At 41.3% G+C, this 22,686-nt stretch overlaps 1 protein-coding gene across 8 annotated transcripts in view; it reads left to right on the top strand.

The window, feature by feature from the left end:
• Positions 1-22,686, top strand: part of SORCS1 (sortilin related VPS10 domain containing receptor 1) — a 435,672-nt gene that overhangs the window by 319,943 nt on the left and 93,043 nt on the right. For all 8 annotated transcript variants that reach the window (XM_083741539.1, XM_083741538.1, XM_083741541.1 and 5 more), the window contains exons 17-19: positions 7,336-7,449; positions 8,234-8,405; positions 14,374-14,560. In XM_083741539.1, coding sequence (XP_083597665.1) covers positions 7,336-7,449; positions 8,234-8,405; positions 14,374-14,560 — 473 coding nt within the window. The remainder of the gene's footprint in view (positions 1-7,335; positions 7,450-8,233; positions 8,406-14,373; positions 14,561-22,686) is intronic.

The raw sequence follows: 22,686 nt of genomic DNA on the forward strand, positions 1-22,686 counted from the left end.
ACTGTGTTGGGGGCCACCCAAAGTGGCTGGGGCAACCCAGTTAGATAGACGGCATATAAACAATAAAATTCTTATTCTTATTAAAAACAATGCACGATCTGAAATGCAATTATCTTTCAAAATCTGCACTTTTCTGAATCTTATGATGCAGTTCTCCAGACAACGTATGCAAAAATGTATATATTAGGAGAAAGTCTATAACAATGAGAAACTTATTTTAAAAAATTCCAAATTGTCACAGAAATGTGAAGAACTGAATCTAAGGATGGAAAAATGAAACAAAGCCTATCTGATAGATAGATTGATCCATCCATAATGATACCTGATTCTTAATACAAACTTTACTAATCTTATGTTCTAAGATGCAGAGCATGGGATAACTCGCATCAAATTATGTTTTCCATAGTTCAGGGTATTGTAGAAACAGCACTGGCGTCAGGCATCCATTTATTATAAATTCGAGCACCTACTACTTTGTTGTTGTTGTTGTTGGGGTGGGCATGAAAAATCTGTATTTACCCCAAAATAATGATTTTTTTTTAAAAAAATAAAAAATAAACACTTACTGTGTAACTACAGATTGAAACTATTTCACCAGAAAGGTTTAAAAAAAACAATGTATGTTTCTAGAAACAGAAAGTAACGTATTGCCAAAATGATCTTTGGAAGAATAAGTGAGTTACAAAACAGGAAAGGAGTCAGTTTAGCAGAGAGATTACATTTGCATGCATTGCCAGCTTCTCACTACCAGGGGGCAATAGTGTTTCAGAAATGATTATCACAATGAAAATTGTGTACTGGTCCTAAGGACAATATTACCTAGCAACTGCCTAGAAGCTAAATTGTATTTATTTAAGTAGCATATGGATTATGGGGTGACACATATGTTATTAAAGCATTTATTTACCAGGTTTCCCAGCATTTTACTGCAGCATGCAAAGTATCACTCCAGCTGCAGATTTTATTTTTTATTCTGTACAAAAATGAATCTCGACATGTTTTTTAAAAATGGATCATTTCGCTTTTGTGCTAGGTTGGCTGTAACAGTGACCTCCATTACTTGTTTAATGCCCTAACTTGCTTTGCTAAAGCACCATGAGTCAGAACAGCTTATCTTTATGTGAGGATAGTAAAAGGTAAAGGGACCCATGACCATTAGGTCCAGTCGTGGCCAACTCTGGGGTTGCGGCGCTCATCTCACCTTACTGGCCGAGGGAGCCGGCATACAGCTTCTGGGTCATGTGGCCAGCATGACTAAGCCGCTTCTGGCGAACCAGAGCAGCGCACAGAAATGCCGTTTACCTTCCTGCTGGAGCGGTACCTATTTACCTACTTGCACTTTGTCGTGCTTTCAAACTGCTAGGTTGGCAGGAGCAGGGACCGAGTAACGGGAGCTCACCCCGTCACAGGGATTCGAACTGCCGCCCTTCTGATCGGCAAGTCCTAGGCTCTGTGGTTTAACCCACAGTGCCACAAGCGTCCCTAAGTGAGGATAAAAGACTTCATAATCAGAACAGACCTCATGGTGTGTCAAGGAGGTTTCTATACCCAAAGTTATAGCCCCACTTCAATAATTACATGTTTGATATGCCCCCTTTCCTCCACCATGTAGATGATAGAGTAAGTGTTGGGACCACCACATAAATTCCTGAAAGTGCAGAATCCCCCCCCCCCCATTTTTGCTCCCCAGTTTGAAGAAGACAGATTCCACGCATGGGACCTCTCTGCAATAGGGGGCATTCACATGTAAACCTTGCAGTTTACCATGACCACCATGGAAGGAACATAAGGTATACTACTCATCTACCAACTGAATGCTGCAGGCAATGTATAATCATAAGAGGAGTTAACTGGATTAGGCCAATGACCTCTCTAGGCCAGCATCCTGTTTTCACAGTGGCCAACCAGATGCCTATGGGGAGACCACAAGCAGAACCTGAGCACAACAGCATTCCCTACCCCACACAGTTTTCAGCAACTGGTATTCTGCTGTCAAAACTCAGATAGCAACACTGAGGATAGAATACACCTCCTAAAATGGTGGTACTGATCCAAAGATTAACTGAATTATTATTTGAATCTTCTTATCCAAGTCAGTGATATTCTACATATAATCATGCACACACATAGACCTTACGTGGTCTCCCTCACACCTCCCCGTGGGTTTTTAAACCTGAAAAAACCCCATAAGTGTTGAACCTCACTGCGTGGAAAGCTACTGGAGCAATTGTTACAGTATGGGTAACCATTACAGTCGTGTGAAAGTAATAACGTAACATGCAGCACAATCTTTGTCTGCTCAGAAGCATGTACCATTGAATTCAGTGAGGCTTATTCCAAGGTAAAGTGGGTTTCATGATTGCAGCCTTAGGTGTCAGGCTGTCAGGGAACATGTCAAATACCAGTTTCAAACACCAGATGCCTGGCTGTAATGCTATTGATCTTAGCGCACTCCCATTTTCAGATTTAAGTAGCGGGGTTCATCCTTTGTCCCAATTGATGCTGATGCTTGTTGATTGCAAGGCAGCCTGTTGTGTCTGCAGTTAGGCAGCAATTTGTTGTTATCATCAGAGTTCTGTGTGCATCAGAGAGAAGACAAGAAATTCATTAGATTACAGGTCTGCAAGGTGAAAGAGCGATGCTAATGCCTCTCTAGTGAGATGCAAAGGAGTTGCTTCTGTCATTTCTCAGCATATTTCTCTCTCTGTGTGTAGGTAGGTGAATGAATAGATGTAAAGGCAGGCAGGCAGGGAGTTGCCAAAACCAAAAAATGTTGCAATTGAAAGTCAACATCTGTTTGCTTACTGCAGAGAGCTAGTTTTGTGGTAGAAACATACAAATGTATCTTAAATGGAAGTTAAAGTTGTTGCTGTTGTTTCACTACTTGTCCTTCAATTTAAAATCACAAGCCGGGCTATAGCACTTAAAACACAATGCTAAAAGCCCTGTTCCGTACCCAATAAGCAGGGGATGTTTTTGCCTGGCAGCACAAGGGCCCGTAGATTGCAGTAAAAAGCTGGGCAAGGTTTTTGCTTAGTATCTTCTCCGTGTGATGCGCTCATAGGAAAAAGCTGTCCTTGTTGCAGAGGGGAAGGGAAGCCTATATAAGACTGCTTCCCCTGGAGCTCACAGTCATTTTGGTATGAAAGCTTGCTTCCTGCCCACCCTCGGGTTAGAACCTTCAGTGAGCAATTTTGGGTTGCTTGGAATCTGCAGTGAGACCTTTCTTGCTTGGTTTGCACCACGGCAAGGTTCAACACTGGCTGACTCCTGTCATATTGGTTTGGAGTAAACCCAGCAGATCCATTCCATCAACATGGGACTTGTGGAATGATGAACTGATCCTGGGACCAGTGGCGTAGCATGGGTTGTCAGCACCCAGGGCAAGGCAAGTAATTTGCGCCCCCTAACCCGTGAATTTGCGCCCCCTAACCCATGGATTTGCGCCTCCTAACCCTAACCCCCAGATGTTGCGCCCGGTGCAGCCGCCCCCCCCTGCACCCCCCACGCTACGCCACTGCCTGGGACCCAATGCCATGCCAATCCTTGCCCTGTCTGCTGCTATCAATAAAGGTTTGGCCTGATTTTATCCCATCACCGTTGTACAGTCTGCTTATTTTGCTGCTCTCATGAGCCATATAATGCACCTGCCTGGGCAAACAGTTTCAAACAACTTACAATCTCAGAATTAAGGTGGAACCTAAAAATATACATCTCAGGTGTCAAAGGTCAGGGTAAAGAGGTGTGCTATATAGTGAAGATGCCAGGAGGGAATCCAAAAGGTGTGCACAGGTGAGAATTGTAGAACCTTCTCCACAAACCACACTTCACCTCCATGCATACACCTCCTTTCCCCAATGACTCTTCTCCCAGATAGGTTCAGGCAGGAGAAGAATTTAGTACCCCATGCCAGTACATCTATTCTGCTAGTCTTGCAAACACACAAATTGCCCTTTGTCGCTCCCACGCCTCCCACTCTTGCATCTTCAGAATTGCTGCTACAGCTGTATCCTAGATTCAGGTAGGTAGCCATGTTGGTCTGACACAGTCAAAATAAATAAAAAATTGTCCAGTAGCACCTTAAAAGGTAAAGGTAAAGGTACCCCTGCCCGTACGGGCCAGTCTTGCCAGACTCTAGGGTTGTGCGCTCATCTCACTCTATAGGCCAGGAGCCAGCGCTGTCCGCAGACACTTCTGGGTCATGTGGCCAGCATGACAAGCTGCATCTGGCGAGCCAGCGCAGCACACGGAACGCCGTTTACCTTCCCGCTGGTAAGCGGTCCCTATTTATCTACTTGCACCCGGGGGTGCTTTCGAACTGCTAGGTTGGCAGGCGCTGGGACCGAACGACGGGAGCGCACCCCGCCGCGGGGATTCGAACCACCGACCATGTGATCGGCAAGTCCTAGGCACTGAGGTTTTACCCACAGCGCCACCTGCATCCCAACCTTATAGCTTATACCCAGAACAAACTTAGTTGGTCTCTAAGGTGCTACTGGACAATTTTTTATTTATTTCAGCTGTATCCTAGGTGCGATGGACCCTGGGAAACATTAGATTCTCAAGGCAACTAGATATTTAATATAGATGGAGGGGTCCTGGAAATGGCAAATCCAAGGCTGCCAGGGCAAGTGTTACAGTCCATCAAGAATGCTCTACTTAGACACTAGTGAGTATAACAAGCAAGGATGCATGCAATCTCTCAGTTACAAGAGATTGCTTCCATGCTCAAGTTTACTTTGAGTCTACATGCCTCTTCTCCTAGTGCTTGTTCTAAAGGAATTTTGGGGAGTTTCCAGACAGCCTTTCATTGGGCAATCATGCCGATACATTCACACAAGGTTGTACAATGTTACCTGTTTAGTGAACATTCATCGTGACATCTTCAAGCGGAGATTACACAACATTGCCAGCTAGTGGTTGTTATCCTGCACTTTCCAAATTTTTAATCAGACATTTTGCACTTACAAAAGGGATGAGATAATTGTGCTGGAAAGTTTGGGATGCCAACCAAATTTTATGTGAATAAGCAATCTCTCTGGAAGTGCCCTTGCACCACTATTAAGCAACAAAGGGGGGCGGGGAGGTGGAGAAAGCATCCGAATAAGAGCATATCCATACAAACATACATACAAATGAAGTGGCCCTGACAATAATGATAGAGATTTGAAGGGGTCCAATTGCCTCAACCAAGGGATATAGCCCATATCCACCAGTTCAGTATATTATGGGGGTGTGGAGTTATATAGCATAGTAATCTATAGTATATAATATTGGTACATTATATTGAATTGCATATTTATACCGATTCATTACTGATGAATCATAGACTATGAGGTCTGAATCATGATTTCATTGACAGAGTTCAGTCCTGGAATATATGAAGATCTGCATCTCTGAGTATATGCAGAGTGTTTTTCTCTCACCTACATCCAGCTCTCAAAACATCTTAACTAAGGCAGGACTCCCAAAGCAATTCAAAGGGCAGCTTGAGCCCTGCTTCTGCTCCTTTCAAAATTAAGGACTTGTTTCATCCATATCCAGCACTGAGCGATATCATCTAGGATTCCTTGCCTAGAAGAAAGGGTGCATGTAGCATAAAAACTCAAACTGATTGAATCAGGCTTTAAACACGTAATCTCTTTTCTGCATATTTTGCTGCTCTGCCTTTCACTTGATTATTGAACATGCTGTGAGAGTGCAGCGTTACAGCTTTTTAATTATATTGATACATGAGACCTCAGCAATACAAGCATTTCAGTGTGTTGACAATCAGATTACAGAGGAAAGAAACCTCATTTATAAATAAATGAAAATGAGTTTTATCACTTGTGGAATGATAATTTCAATAGCCTTTATGCTGTCTCTCCACTTAGGATGCTTAGAAAATTATTTTGCATCCTTTGGGTAACCAAGTATCTGTTTGCAAAACAATTAACCAGTGTTTAGCATGCTTGCAAAAAGACTCAGGAATGTTATACATATGAAAGAGTGAAGTGAAAATGTTGGCTCAATTCCACTGCCAAAAAGAACGATGGGATCAGGGCTTTTTTCCCAGCTGGAACTCATGGAGCTGAGTTCTGGCACCTCTAAGGTAGGCACCATTGCCATTCTAAAAGAATGAGGGGGGTGTTTATTGTGAGTTACAGAACATCTTTTTCTAAAAAAATCGCACTGGACAGGGCTGTCCAACAAGTGCTAACTGCATCATCCCTTCTCTACCTCTGTACCTTTTCTTCTGCACTCTCAGCAGAAGTTCAGCCTTCATTCTCCCCTCCCTTTGCATATAACTTGTTTTCAAAGGAAATTGAGCAATTCCTGGGACAACACTCAGCTCAGTTGTGGACCACACATTTGCACCCCAAAGGTCCCACATTCACCCTCTGACATCTCCAGTAAAAGGATCTCAGATATCAAAACTGGGGGGCAATCTTAGAAACTAGTGGGGAGTCAGAATAGACAATCTACTGAACTAGATTGACCAGTGGTGAGATCTGATATAAGGCAGCTTCATTTCCTCTGGCCATAGTTATCCTCTAGATAACTTCCAACATCACACAACAAGCCAGAGAAGTGAAGGCGACAAAATGCATGAGGAGTCTGGTACATATTCACTGTGCTTTGACCTACCCATCCACTGGGTCCTAAAGAGTAGTTTCTGATAAAATTATGATACTGAAATGAATGGTCATAATCCAAAATCAACCAGGCTCAAATGTTGTATAGTTACTGACAGAGCCATACCTAGGCTTCCTTTTGCCCTTGGCAAGGAGCTATATCAGCACCCCCACCCATCCCACATGTGCCTTTGGCAAGGAGATGTATTGGTGCCTCTGAAGCCGGGAGAGACCAGAAACTCAAAAAGTTTGTGCTTTTTTCACCTTTCACGCTCTGCCAGTGTCTTTCTCCATTGCTGTCGAGGTCGTGTCTGCTCTTCTCTGCCTCTCCTCCTCCTCCTCCTCTGTTGGTCCATCTGTCTGAGCATGCAAACAGGTGGGGGGGGGCTCCTATCCACTCCAAGCCAGAGTGGGGAGGTATGGTTTTTGAGCCATTGGTAGGAGCCAATCTGACCAACTTCTATGTATGCCCATGATTACTGATTGAGGCAAATGCAGACAGGAAGCCCAGAGCTGTAGAACACCACCCTCAAGTTGTAGACAGATGTATGTATACCTGTGTGAAATCGATATATGTGCAGAAAACAAAGTAAGCTTCCAGGGCTGTATTTATATGAATGTGGTATACCTCTGCAGGCTTCACTGTAACATGATTTCTCAGAATTTTGTGCTTCGAATTCGCATAACACTGAAACAATCTCTCCTTCATTCAAACCAGTGACTATGGATTTGAGCGGCACAGCAATGGCCAGTGCTTGCCTGCATTTTGGTACAACCCATCCTCCTTGTCAAAAGACTGCAGCATTGGTCAGAGTTATCTCAACAGCACTGGGTGAGTTGTTTTCAGATCAGACTTACCAGAATCTAGTTGTTAATATTATTTGTGAATGGTTGTTAAGCTTTCCTCATACTGTTCATCAGGTCTATTGCAGAGCAAGGCTTTAAATGCGGAGGGGCTTGCCAAGGGATTCTAAGACAGTCTAGCTACCAGTGATGCATATGACCCAGCCTTCCCTGCTGTGCCAGTCTGGAGCTGGCACAAAAGAAAGTAATATTTATCCTTCCTCTCTGGCTGACATCAGTGCCAGAGCTTTGGAAATGTTGGCATCTCTGCTTCTCCACTTCTCCCCATTTTGTGTAAACACTATACCTTTAAAGCACATGAAAAGCAAACATACACCTCTCTAAGAGTTACGGCACAGTAGTTTTTTTAAGAGTTGCTGTCAATTTTAGCTCTGTGAGAGGTAACTACAATGCCCATAGTTCTTTGAGGGAGAGAATCTGCTTTGAATCTGCTTTTAAGTGTGCATGCAACCTATGCTGTTTTAAAATTCCTTATTATTGATTGCTGTCAGATTAACATTTAGCGTCATTAATGGTCTTATTTATTTTGGCTGCTTTCTTATATCTGTGCATTCTTAATTTGTTGTGAGTGGCTATGAGACTTTTCTGTAAGAAATGGTGAAATAATAACTGTTGCTGTTATTGCTATGATTTGCTTAAACTAACTGGGATGTTGTGGTGGTGGTCTTGAAAAAGCGTAAATAGTCTTAAGCGTAAATAGTCTTGCAGTGGTCCTTCCTTACACTGTTGTGTCTGCTTCCCACTTTCAACAGGTATAGGAAGGTTGTATCTAATAACTGCACAGATGGTGTGCGTGAACAGTACACAGCCAAGCCTCAGCAGTGTCCTGGCAAAGCCCCACGAGGACTTCGAGTTGTCACTTCAGATGGCACATTGACATCAGAACAAGGGCACAATGTTACCTTCATGGTGCAGCTGGAGGAGGTATGTTGTCTTTCACACATTTCCCACTGGGGCTTTTGAGTCTGAATCGTTTAGAAGAAAATAGATAGAAGTGAACACAATTAATTGGCCAGTGGGATTTAACTGATTAATGGCTTGATAAATATGAGCTGTGTATCTGGGCTACAATAAGCAGGGCCTCGTTAACTTCTGTAACCTTTGCTCATTTCCACTTTTGCCCTTCACAATTCCTTGAAGGGTAGACCCGAAAGTGAAGTTACCTGGGCAAATATTGCCAAGCAAATGGCAAAGCCAGCATTTAGAGGATATAGAAAAATGTACATTTCTGAAACAATGCATTCTGTCAACTACCATTTGTTACTTACACAAGGCATGGAGGACACCCAGTCTTGCTTAAGAAGTGCTGGTTGAGGATTAGTTTCCATGCTGAAACAGACAGTTATATTCTTCTTGAATCCCACATCTTAGTGATTTGAAAAGTCAGCACCTACTGGTGAAAAGGCAACCAAGGGATAATAAAGACCATGACATCCATTTTATCAACTATTGAACTCAAAATTATCAAATGCAAGTACTCATAGGATACTTTTATGATAGGTGCATTTGCAAGATAGTAATGTGTGCATTTGCAAGGAGTTAAGATGGGGCATTCACTCTGCAGAAATCTAGAGAAAACCTCACCCATCGGTTCCCATCTTTATACATGTTTAAGAAATAGATGTACAAAACTGACTGCAGCATCTGAATTGAAGCAATTTACACAATATAAGATAGCATATAAGTATAGAGGGTATATTTGTGTTGAGACATGGAAAGTTTTTTGCTACCAAATTTGGCTCAAGACGTGTCTGTGTGTGTGTGTGAGTGAGAGAGAGAGAGAGAGAGAGAGAAATTAAAATTCCTATGTTATAGGTGTCTTAAAAACCAGTTAAGCACCATCTCTGCACTGGACTATGGGCTGAAAAAATTGAGTTACGGTAATCTGCATAATGACCATGCTTGAGAATTACATTCTGGACGACACCCGAGGAGAAACAACAACTGCCTGTTGCAAAACCTGATTTAAAACATGTTTTAAACATCTGCAAGGATAAAGAGATAACAAGTCATTGCTTAAATGAAAGCTTCCAATTAAATGTGCAGCTTGGGACTAGATTTAAAAACATTTTGATTACATCTCATTGTTTAACACTTTGATTTACATGTAAGGCCCAGCACTTCATAGAAAAAAATCATGCTTGCAGCCTCTTGGGTGAGACTGAAATTGATTGTTTGAAGGTGTTGTCCTCATTAAGATGATTAAAATTAGCAGTATCATCTCCTCCCACATTGAAACTCCATGGATGACTTACACGTAATCAAGTTATAATCATATTCTGTAAATGGGCCAGGTTGTTACTTTGGAATCCATAGGTGTAAAGAATCTCAGAGGCTGTGAGAAGAATTCAGGTATAAAATGCAGCTAATTATTTAACACCTTGCTTGTTTATATAGCCATGGGTTAGGCATGTGCATCAGCTCTGTGTATACCCTGAATTACAAGGTGCATTGGGGTAATTCAAGGAAGGTTCTCATTTTACCTCATTAGATTGTTCTATTATCAAGATGCCTTGAGGGGTATCACTTCATTTTCAAGTGACTCTGTTTGGACCCAACTAAAGAAGCCCCGCAGAGCTCAAGAGGGAAGGTGATGGAGAGTTGGGGGAGAGGATCTCTTATTCTGATGGATGGGGCTAGCTTTTAATCATAGTGAATTATTTCCTCCGGGCACTCCAATCACGTTGAGTTGATGGAAGGGTTGGAAACTGCTTAGAATCATAGAATCACAGAATTGGAGAGATAAAATGAACCCCAGGGTCATCTAGTCCAACTCTGTGCAAAACAACTCTGCAATCTCAAAGGATCGTCCACCACCTCCCAAGGGAGTCCGGCCTACTGTCAAATAGCTCTTACTATCATGAAGTTTTTCCTGATGTTTAATTGAAATCTCCTTTCTTGTAACTTGACGTCATTGGTTCGGGTCTTACCCTCTAGAGCACAAGAAAACAAGCTGACTCCATCTTCCATGTGACAACCCTTAGATACTTGAAGATAGCTATCATGGCTCCTTTCAGTCTCCTCATTTTCCAGGCCAAACATACACAACTTCCTCAACCATTCCTCATAAGGCTTTATTTCAGGACCCTTGATCATTTTGGTCTCCCTTCTCTAAACGCATTCCAGTTTGTCAATATCCTTCTTAAATTGTGGTTTCCAGAACGGGATGCACAATTATTCCAGGTGTAGTCTGACTACAGCAGAATAGAGTGGGACTATTACTTCCCTTAAGGGATGCAGATGGTGCTGTGGTCTAAACCACTAAGCCTCTTGGGCTTGCTGATCAGAAAGTCGGCGGCTGAAATCCCCGCGACAGGTTGACCTCCCCTTGCTTAGTTCCAGCTCCTGCCAACCTAACAGTTCGAAAGCGCACCAGAAAAAAAGTGCAAGTAGATAAATAGGTACTGCTCCAGCGGGAAGGTAAACGGCATTTCCGTGCGCTGCTCTGGTTTCCGTGTTCCGTTGCACCAGAAGCGGCTTAGTCAAGCTGGCCACATGACCTAGAAAAACTGTCTGAGGACAAACGCCGGCTCCCTCAGCCTCTAAAGTGAGATGAGTGCTGGAACCCCAGAGTCGTCTGCTACAGGACTTAACTGTCAGGGGTCCTTTACCTTTATTACTTCCCTTGATCTGGATGCTATGCTTCTTGTTGATGCAGCTCTCTCGTAGAGAGAGCACAGAACAATTCATAAACAGATCATTTTAAAAAAAGAAATATGCACGGATACAAGCAGCAGCAGGTGGCAGAACAGTAGAGGCAGGACTGTGTTGCTGACCTGGCTTCCCAATGCTGGTTACTGAGAGAGGGAGAGAGAGGGCAAAGCAGCAGGGAGCTTGGTGCAGTGCAGCCACAACAGCAAGAACATCAGATTGTGCCCACTCTATGAAAAGCCCCCATTCAACTTGCCCCTCTCTGGATTCCTTCACTGCAGCAATCCAGGGATTCAGACAGCAGTATTTCCATCAGGCAGGAGATGCCGGGGGATGAACCTGGGGCTTTTTGCACACAAAGCATGTGCTTTTCAGTATTAAGTATTTGGAGAATATTTGATAAGTATTCAGGTACTCAGAGAATGTTTGAACACTATTGGATGCCATAGAGGACCATCTTAAGGAGACTTTGGGGAAGAAATGATTAAGATACACTTAGAATCACAGCTTTAATGCATTGATGTAAAACCTGTGGGAGAAATGTGTTCCCTTTACTGCCTACCTTATTATCTGAGCTCAGCAGAGTCACAAAACTATTCAGTCTAGCACTACATTTGTCACTGTGATGAATGACGGGGGGGGGGGGATGACAGATACAGATCAGTCTTTTGTAATTTCATGTACTGTAGAAATCCTTATTATGGGTATCAGTTACACATACCTAGCGATATTCTATATTTACTGAGTTGCTCTTGTGCAGCTTTCTATCTGTAATTTCCTGGACACCCTACACTGTGATTTAGTCAAACACCTGATTACAGAAGTGTTCTCAAACCGTTTGGACTTTATGCAACCTGTGGTATAAGCACATCATGCATTTCCTATGTATACAATACTGTGAAAGATGTTCTGACCAATTTATGGGATGCAGGGGAAAAAAGAGCTGTGGGAAGCAACACAGGAACCTAGGAAAGTGCCTTATAGCAAGTCAGACTATTGGTTCATCTAGTTCCATCTGGTTTGACTCTTAACTGGCTGCCCAGGGTTTCAGGCAGGACTCTGTCTCACTCTATCTGGAAACAGCAGATATTGAACCTGGAACCTCTCTTGTATGCAAATCAAGTGCTATACCACTGAACAACAACCTGTCCCCTTTGCTGTAAAACTATGAAGTCAACTTTCAACACACTTAGAAACGTTAAGTTTTGGGGGTCTCTTTTTGCCCCTCTTCTTGTTTTTCTTTGCTGGCACAGAAAAAAATCTGTCCTGCTCGTCACACTATTGCATAAAAGCTGCTTGCCCTGAAATACTGAAATTCTTAAATGCCAGCTTTTGAAACATTGCCTTTTAGAAATGTGTTAAATCCTGAACTACAGGTTGTGTATTCAGTAAAGGGACAGGTGGGAGGCATTTTCAGTTCAAAGGATTAAATAATTTTCACAGGAACGAACTGGAAAAAGCAAGGAAATTCATCTTGTGAAAGAGGCACTGGAAGAATGGCAGCTGTAGGTCTCCTCTAATTAGACTGGAAGGAGGCACCTTTCTCAGCAGGAAGCCATGATGTGAATCAGAAGTCCATGTCCTGCTGAGCTCCGAAGTGATTTTATGCTCCTCGGACAGCTGTAGACTCAGCATATTCTTTGGCCCACCAAAATTTATTAAAAGGGTTTAAAAAGAAGAAGATATATTAGAAGCGACTCAGTATCTTTTTCTCAGTCCTTTTTATATTATGCCAAGGCTGCTATAACCATGTACACCTTGTGCTGGGAGCAAGTTTCATTGAACCCTGTGATGCCTACATCCAGTGCTTTTTTTCTAAAAAAAATAAATATGTTTAGGGGTACTCTCATTTTGACTTAAGAAAATCACCATTTTCTAGTTCAAATCAGGAAAACTAAATACAGTAAATGGACAAAAGTACAAAGATTCACAAAATGTTTAGGGGTATGTTTACCCCTGCATCCCCCCAGAAAAAGCACCACTGTCTGCATTTTTAAACCCACTTTGCTTTCTCCAGGTACCTTATTTCTCTGTAGTCCCTTACCACATTACAAGATAAAAATGTGTTTTTGTGAGAGGCTTTAAAAATGAAATGAAATAAAGTTTGCACACACTTCTACGCATAACCCAACAAGAGACAGTTTGTACATTATGTGACCTCAATGTATTATCCTACATTTCCAGAATAATTTGGTACAGCAGAGGCATGACTTCTCTCTGAAAAAAAGCCTACAATAAGAGTGCCATGAGCAGAAGCGGACTTTCTTTTTCACTGCTAATATCAGCAGTGCAAGGAAAGCTCTTGCTCGTCTGGAGTTGATGCCAGGTGTTTTCCTGAAGGGTGTGAGGGACATAGACAGCAAGCCTGTGCACACTTACCTTGGAATAAGCACCATTGAACACAGTGGGACTTAACTTCCAAATTAAACACGCATGGGTTTATGCCACATGAGATTAAGTTGGGATGTAATAATGGTTTTCCAATATTTAAAATGACATCATGAACAAACATTTCTCTCACAGATATATACACATACGCATTCACATATATGTACACACAGTCACTTTGTTGTAAAATTCCTAAATGAGATTTTGCATCTTTAGGGTTCTGACTTTTGTGGCATACACAATTTGGACCACATTCAAGCAGTCCTGTCATTCTGAGATCCATTTTTGAGATCTGACTGCATTGCAGAATGTCTCCCAGATACGGCAATCAACGAGGAAGTTTAGGCAGAGTAGCATTAAGTGTTTCTGTGGTTCACCAAAACCCAATTATAGCAGTGTGCCAAAACAGCTGCCTCCAATTTGCTATCCCATTCGCAGGCTGAAAATTAGGAGCAGCAATTTTGGGAGTCACAATTCAACTCATGTTGTGAATCCCTGAAATGGTTGGGAGCAGAGAACAATTGTGTCAGGACTGGCAGATTCTACTTTTGTGTTCTAATTCACTGATTTTGGCAGGGGCTCTTAAACAGAAAGAAGGCAAGAAGCCCCCTCCCCAGAATAACTTTGCCTACCCCAAAAAAATTTCATTCTTCTCCTTTAGTTTTGCCTCAATGGTTTCGTCAAAATCCCCCCAACTAATTTTTGCTGAACCAGACGTAAGGTTTTGACTGATCCCTATAAATGTAGATTTTTACTTGTACACCTGAATACCTTTCAAGATGGCAAATATTCAAATTGCCTTGGATTCCATATCTATTTCATACTAATTATCTTCCCTACCTCTCTAATTTAGGGTGACATTCAAAGATCAATAATCCGTGTGGATTTTGGAGACGGCAGTGCTGTGTCGTATGCCAATCTCAGCTCCACAGAAGATGGGATCAAGCACGTCTACCAGAATGTGGGGATTTTCCGAGTAACAGCGCAGGTGGAAAACAGCCTGGGGGCAGACAGTGCTGTCATGTACTTGCATGTAAATTGTATGTTATTACATTGGTATATGAAATATTTTAAAGATTCTTTCTTTCTTTCTTTCTTTCTTTCTTTCTTTCTTTCTTTCTTTCTTATACGTTTGTACTATGAAACCTGCTAAGAGAAGGAGTAGTTCACTTTTATATTAACATTTATTCTTTGGGAAGATGAAAGTAAAAGAGAAATGGGTACCAAAAAAATTCAGCAGGACATCTTAATGCTGTGAGGAAATGGTCTCTCAAAATTCCCCAGCCTATCTGTGAGTAAAGTAACTGCAGACACTGAATTTCACTGAATTTCTCCAGGGAGGATGAAAATTCTCTTCCTTTTTATCCAGGCTGAGGCTCACAGTTGTCAGTAGCACAATTTCCCTCAGATTGCCATTTGTTTATTGTTGCTGCTGTAAGAACTGACAATAGCAACTATGTTAGCAGCATGACTGCCATTTTGCATCTTCCACAGTGCCCCAGACCTAGTATGATTCTTTAGTATGGCAGGAGGAGAGATGGCAACCACTTTGTGCTGTGCTTTCTCAATTTTGATTCCGCATGAAATATTGGAAATATTTGTTTATTAATGTATTTATATCCTGCTTCAGACCTGGCACCAAACAGTGGTGGTTACTGTCTTCTGGGACTGGTGGGTGAAGGAAAGAGTACGTACATCAGGTGGAGCCAAAGCTAAGATCACAGTAGGCAGATCACACTTAACACTGAGGAGCAGTTGATGCATGCAGACAGACCCACACAGAGTAGGGGAAGGAGAAGGAGTAAAGGTAGGGTCTGGCGGGGGTGGATGTGTGTGGAGAAGTTGACTGGTTGAAGGGTGGAGAGGTATAGTAAGGTTAGGGACTGAGAGGAAATGGAGTTTGATGGAACAATAGTGGAAGCTTGGGAGGAAGATGAAATAATGAGGTTAGATTGGGGGCAGAGAGAGCAGTGTTCTAGACACTGGAAAGAGGCAAAATGAGAGGCACCAGTGTGAGTGCTGTCCATAATCAGGACCTGCAGGACATAGCGGACTTTCCACGATAAGCACACGGTTGTCAGGGGTGGTTATCTCTTCCATTTTGTTTTCAGTCACTCCCCCCATGACAGCCATTTTGTGTTTTGCCATGGCACCTCCATGGCAGCCATTTTGTGATGGCTAACACCCCCCAGCACTCTCTTAAAATTCAAAAGGTGCCCACTAGCCCAAAAAGGTGGGCAACCCCTGGTCTCCTTGAAAGCGAGTCCCACCTAGTTCAGTGGTACTTCTTTATTATTATTGTGTAGAAGATTGCAGCCTTAGAAAGGAAAAAGGAATGGGAAAGGTAAAAGAAGGAATTGGCTCAGCGGGCTGAAAGGAGCAACAAGACTTTTGATAAGTGGGCATTGCCCTAGGCAACAAAGTCCCTGTGGGCTGTATATTAGTGAGCACAGGGAAGCCTTGCTGCAGAGGTGCCACCCCCAATTTACATCAGGATGTTGGAGGAGCCAGGAACATGGTGGCAACATGGCTTCAGTGGCCAGTGGCTGCTCATTGTCCTCCTCCTTCTGCCACTGCCATCGGCTGGGGCTTCTCCCCCCCCCCTTCCCCTCCATGACAGGAGGAGGAGGAGCCACTGAAGCCACAGCACGCTCAGCTCCATGCTGGGTCCTGATTTTGGGGGTTTGCTGCCCCTGCCCTGTTCACATAATCCGTTTGCTCTCAAAGGATTGGATTTACAGAGTGTGCAAACAGGCCTTTGTTTATACTGGGCCCATGAAAGAACTATAACACAATACTAAGCTTTAGTTTGAAGCTGTTGAAAATACCTAAGCTGATATATGCAGTGCTTTTTTTTCTTTCTTAAAAAATGTTTGGGGTACTCTAATTTTGAGGCAAGAAAGCCACCATTTTATAGTTCAAATCGGGGAAAATAAATACAGTAAATAGACAAAGGTACAAAGATTCACAAAATGTTTAGGGGTATGTGTATCCCTGCGTACCCCCCAGAAAAAAGCACTGTTTTTAAATGCAAAAGTTAAGATTTTATATAAAGAGCAAGCAGCCCATTGAACCTTAAAACCAAATTTACAAAGTTCTGTTGGCCAACCTTTACATACACACACACACACACATATATTGTTTGAGAGTTTTTATTTATTTATATAAAGCAGTTCTCAGCATTATGCCACAAAAGCTAAACAAGGATACAGAAATGATTAAGATCAATATTTAAATATCAACAACCAAAATAACCAAAATCAATATGAAAGAAATGAAATTGCCTTCTCAGCCTCTTATCTCTTCCCATCTTTATGAAAATGCCAGTGGGGTGGGGAGGCCAGGCCTTCTTTGTTTGTAAAGGTCACTGCAAACACACTTGAGTGCTGGTAATATCTCCAGAGAGGCTCTGGGGGTCTCTGATAACACAGGGCCATGCAATCTGCTACAATTTGACAGAAGATGATTCCGCAGGGGCCCATCTTCACTGTGCACTACTTTGTTTGCAAGCTAATGAGGCCACTTGATGGAGCAGCTATTTGCCTATGCAGGCCACAAGCTACAAAGGAAAAGTCGTTGTCTGGGTCATTCCTCTATGGGAATGGGTTTCCCCACCACATAATTTGATCAACACAGTGTACAGCATTGGAATAGAATGCAAAAAAGTTACTGAGACTCTCAGCAGGATCACAAGCGGCATAGCTTTTCATATTTTCCGCAGTGTTTCTAGAATCAAAATTTTCACAAGCAGACTTAGTAATTGTGGCTCCCAGCAGTCTAAGGCAAGCAGGTACAGAGAATGGAGGTATTCAGTTATAGGGCAGAGAGGGCTAGTCTGTCCCTAGTGCTCCTGAAAGCTGATTCACATGATCAGTTGCATATGCTTTAAAGGTCAAGAAAGGGCAGTGTCTCTCTGGTTTTAAACTTTATGCCTATGGTTAGAATGGTAAACATATATTTTAAAAAAATATATCATGGGGGGGAAAAGGATTATTACAAATAAAATAAATGAATAGTTGCAAGCTGGTGTTCTAATACCCAATTAGTCCAGAAGAATCTAATAAATAAACAAACAAACCGGGAACAATGTAAATGTAGAAAGAAGAAATTTGATTCAGTTTGCATTTGAAATCTATCCAATTCCTACTATGAGAACTGAAACATAGTCATCCTTCAAAATTTGCACTTATCACAATTCTGTGATGCAGTTCTCGAGCCTAGCAATGTTTACAAAAATGCATATATTACAGAAAAATCTGCATAAATGTGAAGCCATTAGTGAAAATAACATAAATATTCATTATATTAGTGAAAATTACTTGCAACAATGTATCCGTTAATCAAAATTGCATATGAAACTGTCTCTGCCATCTGTGAGCAGAAATTCACACTAAAAAGCTGGTGGATTTTATGAGGATTCTTCTCATTATTTTAAACCATACAAATTACCTGCAAAATGTGGAGAAATGAATTTAAAAATAGAAAAATGAGAAATAGAGAGAACCAAAATGGATTGGTCCTTCTATTTATAACTGTTGCCCATAGACATTAGAGCACATAGGAAGCTGCCTTATACTGGGTCTTTGTAGTAATATTATTATTATTATTATTATTATTATTATTATTATTATTATTAATTTATTTATACCCTGTCCATCCGGCTGGGTTTCCCCAGCCACTCTAGACAGCTCCCAACAGATTAAAAACAGAATAAAACATCAAACATTAAAAGCTTCCCTAAACAGGGCTGCCTTCAGATGTCAGATAGTTGTTTATTTCCTTGACATCTGAAGGGAGGGCGCCACCACTGAGAAGGCCCTCTGCCTGGTAAGTATTTCAAGGCAGATATCTCAAGTGGAGATCTCACCTGCAACCTGATGTGGGATCTTCTACATGCAAGGCATATCAATTCCTCTATATCCAAGGCTCTACCATGGAGCTACAGTTTCCCCTCTGCCCAAAAGAGCTGCACTTGGGACTTGAACCAACAGATGCACGAGAAGACTTGGAACCCAAAGAGACATTTGCCTCCATAGCCTGGATGGTTGTAGGACCAGTGACAGTTACATGCTGGGGATGACAAGGCTAGCTAGCATGTCCCTAGTTTGCTCACCATATGAAGAAAAAAAAAGCACACTAATGCCTCATACACAGAGTGAGGAAAACAGGATATACCAGTTCCATGAACATGAATGGTCCTTGTGGAGGCAAACCCTATATTTTTAGATTGGCTTGAAAAGTTTTAAATAACAATTGACCCCAATATCATAAAAGGTTGTCCAACTCTGCAAGAAAAAGTAATGTGTATTTTTATTGCTATCAATATTGTGTAGATAGGAGTACAACACCACCTGCTGTTCCAAAGCTGCATTTTCAAAGCTGCATTTTTTTGTTTTCTAACACACTGATTTCAGAAGTTAATCATAATTACCCGCTTTGGTGATTTAAAACACGCACAAACACACACACACTAGAAGCTGTTCAGATCTCAAAGGAGAATCTATGTTCTACTCATTCATAAGTCACTTTTTGTGAACTGTTCTAACGGGGCAGCAATAAAACTGCTAGCACATTTGCAAAGCTAAGCATGGTCTGGTAGGGTTTCAAGCTGGGTGGGGCCATGTGTTGAGATTCCTGCATTGCTGAGGGTTAGACTAGATGACCCTCGTTGTCCCTCCCAACTCTATTTTTCTATGATTCTGTAATATTCAGAATGTGCCTGCTTCAATTAGAACTAAATGGCTGAGTTTGTTCAGCCTATTACATTGGATGAAACTAAAATACTGGATGTTAACCAGAGTACTCAAGGCCAAGTTTGGATAATTAATTAATAATAGCTTAATACATATTTGATTCCATTGCACAAACACAGATTGCTCTGACTGCATGTAATGAAAGAGGTCTCCTGGTTAGGCCAATATTGTATCTAGCTGGCATAACACATATTACATCTGGTGAACAACTTTTCAAATTTCCAGTTCAGATATCCATTTTCCATTATGTGCACTTATTGCAGGAAACTTGGCCTCACATGTGGAGCGTCCCCACCCCTCTTCTTAAGTGAAAATGCATGTAACAAACAATCTACATGTACTACCACTTCCACGAAACATTCCATGCATATACAATGTAAATAATATAATCAAACATTATGCTGGCTTGTATAATAGTTTAGAGCTGATTACACCAGTTAGGTGAGAAGACCTGAATCCAATTAAGTAACACTCAGGGCAGACATATTGAAATCAATGGACATGATGAACTAAAGTCCATTGATTTTGAGGCGTGAGTATGACTTACCGTAGTTGGAAATACAATCCTGAATATCCAACATTCTTAACAGATGTTGCCATTTTGCACATTACAGCTTTAATAAAAAGGTTTCTAATGAAGATAGGAAGTGACACCAATATATTGTTTCTGCTTCATTTTGTTCAGCTCCTAAAAGTTCAGAACACAGAACTGGTCCCCATCTCCCAAATCTACTGTCATGAATTTTCATGTATAATGCTAGTAAGCAGAACCTAGAGAGTTAAAAGAGAGTAGTAATGGGTAGGGATGGGAAATTCATTTCAGTTTGCATCTGAAGCCAAATTTATCAAATTTGTATTTTTTTAAAAAAATACAATATGTGAACAAAAACACAAGCATCCTTTAAAATTTGCACTTGTCTAAATATTGCAATGCAGTAATGCAGCCAAGCATTGCTTACAAAAATGCATCAATTAGGAAAAAATATGTGTAAAATGAATACGTTCATGAAAATAACATGCTAATATACATTATATTAGAAGCAATTGCTTGCAAAAATGTGTGCTTTAATCAAAACTGCATGCAAAAGGTATCAGGAGAAATTCACTCTGAAAGGTTGAAGAATTTCCATGAAATTGCTTAAGAAATGTGGAGAACTGATTTAAGACTGGAAAAATGAGTAATTAAGAGAGAACCTAAATTGATAGATCCTTCCATCCCTAGTCATGGGTAGCTTGTGGTCATTTCCGCCTCATTGTATTGTGTGAACACCTACAAGTAGTCGCATTTCTAAAGATAGGATAAAGCAGCAGCTCTCCATAACTCCTACCAGTATCAACAGAGACCTGTTCTCTTGAAGCTATGCAAAGGTGTAGTTTTGGTGGGATCCCAGCGCCATGTCTAGATAAGTCCTGACATGAACAAAAGTCAAGAGGTATAAAAAAATCCACACTGGGTTCCTCGGTAAGATGTAGATTGAATAATAATAATAATGGAAAGAAATCAAATTTCATTGGGAGCGTAGGAAGCTACCTAATACCGACTCTCACCATCAGCCCATATAGCTCAGCATTGTCTCTACAATGACTGCTGGTGACTTTCCTGGGTTTCAGGCTGGGGTATTCCTAGTCCTACCTAGAGATGCCAGGGATTGAACCTGGATTTTCTGCATCCAAAATGTTCCATCTCATTTGGATTGTTTCTGCATGTTTGCTTGTTTTAATTTGATTTTTTAATTTGTATTTTTTTATTATTATAACCTACCCTGTGACCTTATGGTGAAAGGCGTGCAAGGAATCTTAGAAGGAAATAAATGTTCCACCACTGAGCTACAGCCTTTCTCTTAATTGTGCTGTAGCGTGCTACGCCTTCTTCCATATTGTGTATGGATATTTTGTAATAGAAATAAAGGGATGTGATAATAAGCCTCAGCCTTGAAAATGCTTGCAGGAAAACAACAGCTATGATACCATTCCACCACTCTAAATATAACCTATGTGGGGAGAAGAATCTTACCTTGTTAAACTTGGTGGGAAAACTTGTTTTCTCAGGGTATTGTTGCATTTCTTTCCTTTCCTCCTTCTCTTTATTTTCAAAATAAATTGTTCCATATGAGAGGCAGAGGGCAGTAGGGCCAAGTATAAATCTATTCTTTTCCTGATATTTTGCAAATTCTCTTTGCATAAAAAAGGAGACTAGATTTGTGAAGAAGTTATGAAGTGCTTTGGAACGGATCCTTGCTAGAAATAGATATATTTGCTGTTGACCTACAACACTCTTCCTATCAATCTGTAAGCCCCCCCACCCCCCCGTTAATGCAATATATTCCCAAGAAAAAGCAACACCCCTGTATTAACTCAGCCAATTACCACTTAATGTCTCCTGAGGATATGGCCATCTATATTTGCTTGGTTGGCTTCTGCGTAGCAAAGATTTTGCTCATTATCTTTACCATTTGAAAGTTGCTGTTCTGAAATCCTTATCCAGAATTGTCATAGTGCCACTTCTCCCAGATACAGCTGGTTTATAATTAGAATCAAATAATTAAATTTAATTATCCAGATCCAAACAATTCAATAAGCAATCGTGTCAGTACACATATCATGTGTTTCTGATCATTCAGAACACCAGATAAATGTATGGTGATAGTTTGCCTAAGCTGCATTTGGAGTTTGGAGGCTTGAGTCCATGTTGTACATTGGATTGTTTGCAAGTATATGTTTTAAAACAAGCAGACTATTACTTGCTGGAGCACTTAGGTTTGAGTGAAAAGGTGGTCTATTTGTCACAGTGCAACAAAAGTTACAGCTCTCATATTCAGTTATTTGGTGCTCAGACCAATGCTTCCTCTTGGCAAGAATTGTCTCTCTGGTGGGTAACACCTATGCATGGTCTTATGTTAAGGGGTTTTGAAGCCCTGCTTACGCTATAACAGGATGTGGTGAAATTGGGGGTCCTCTGTAAAATACTACTTGTTTTGCTAATATGCTTTGGACTGTCATAGTGAGAGCAATCTGTGTGTAGAAAGGAAAGTTTTTATTTGCTTCTGATATCAGATAATGTCCTTTTCATCCTAATTAGCCACTTTTAATCCTATAAATTGCCCATGCAATGTGTTATTGAGAAAAGAACACTCACAAAATCTGGAGAACTGCACTCCTTTGGGTGTGGGCTTGTGTTTGAGATTGATACTCAATCAGAAAGCCTAACACTGCAAGCTGCCTTAGCATTCCCAACCTAATCATAGACTGTGCTACAGCATCCATCACAAAACCTTCTGATATGCACCTGTAATCTGGTAAATGTGGTGGAAAAAATAGCATGGCCTGACAAGGTCAAATTCCATCAGCATTTTTCAGCTCACCTTAAGAATAGCTATACGGAGCAGGGTTGTTCTACATATGGCAACGTTCCT

Source organism: Podarcis gaigeae (assembly GCF_964106915.1).
Source record: "Podarcis gaigeae genome assembly, chromosome: 5".
Taxonomy (NCBI): Eukaryota; Metazoa; Chordata; class Lepidosauria; order Squamata; family Lacertidae; genus Podarcis; species Podarcis gaigeae.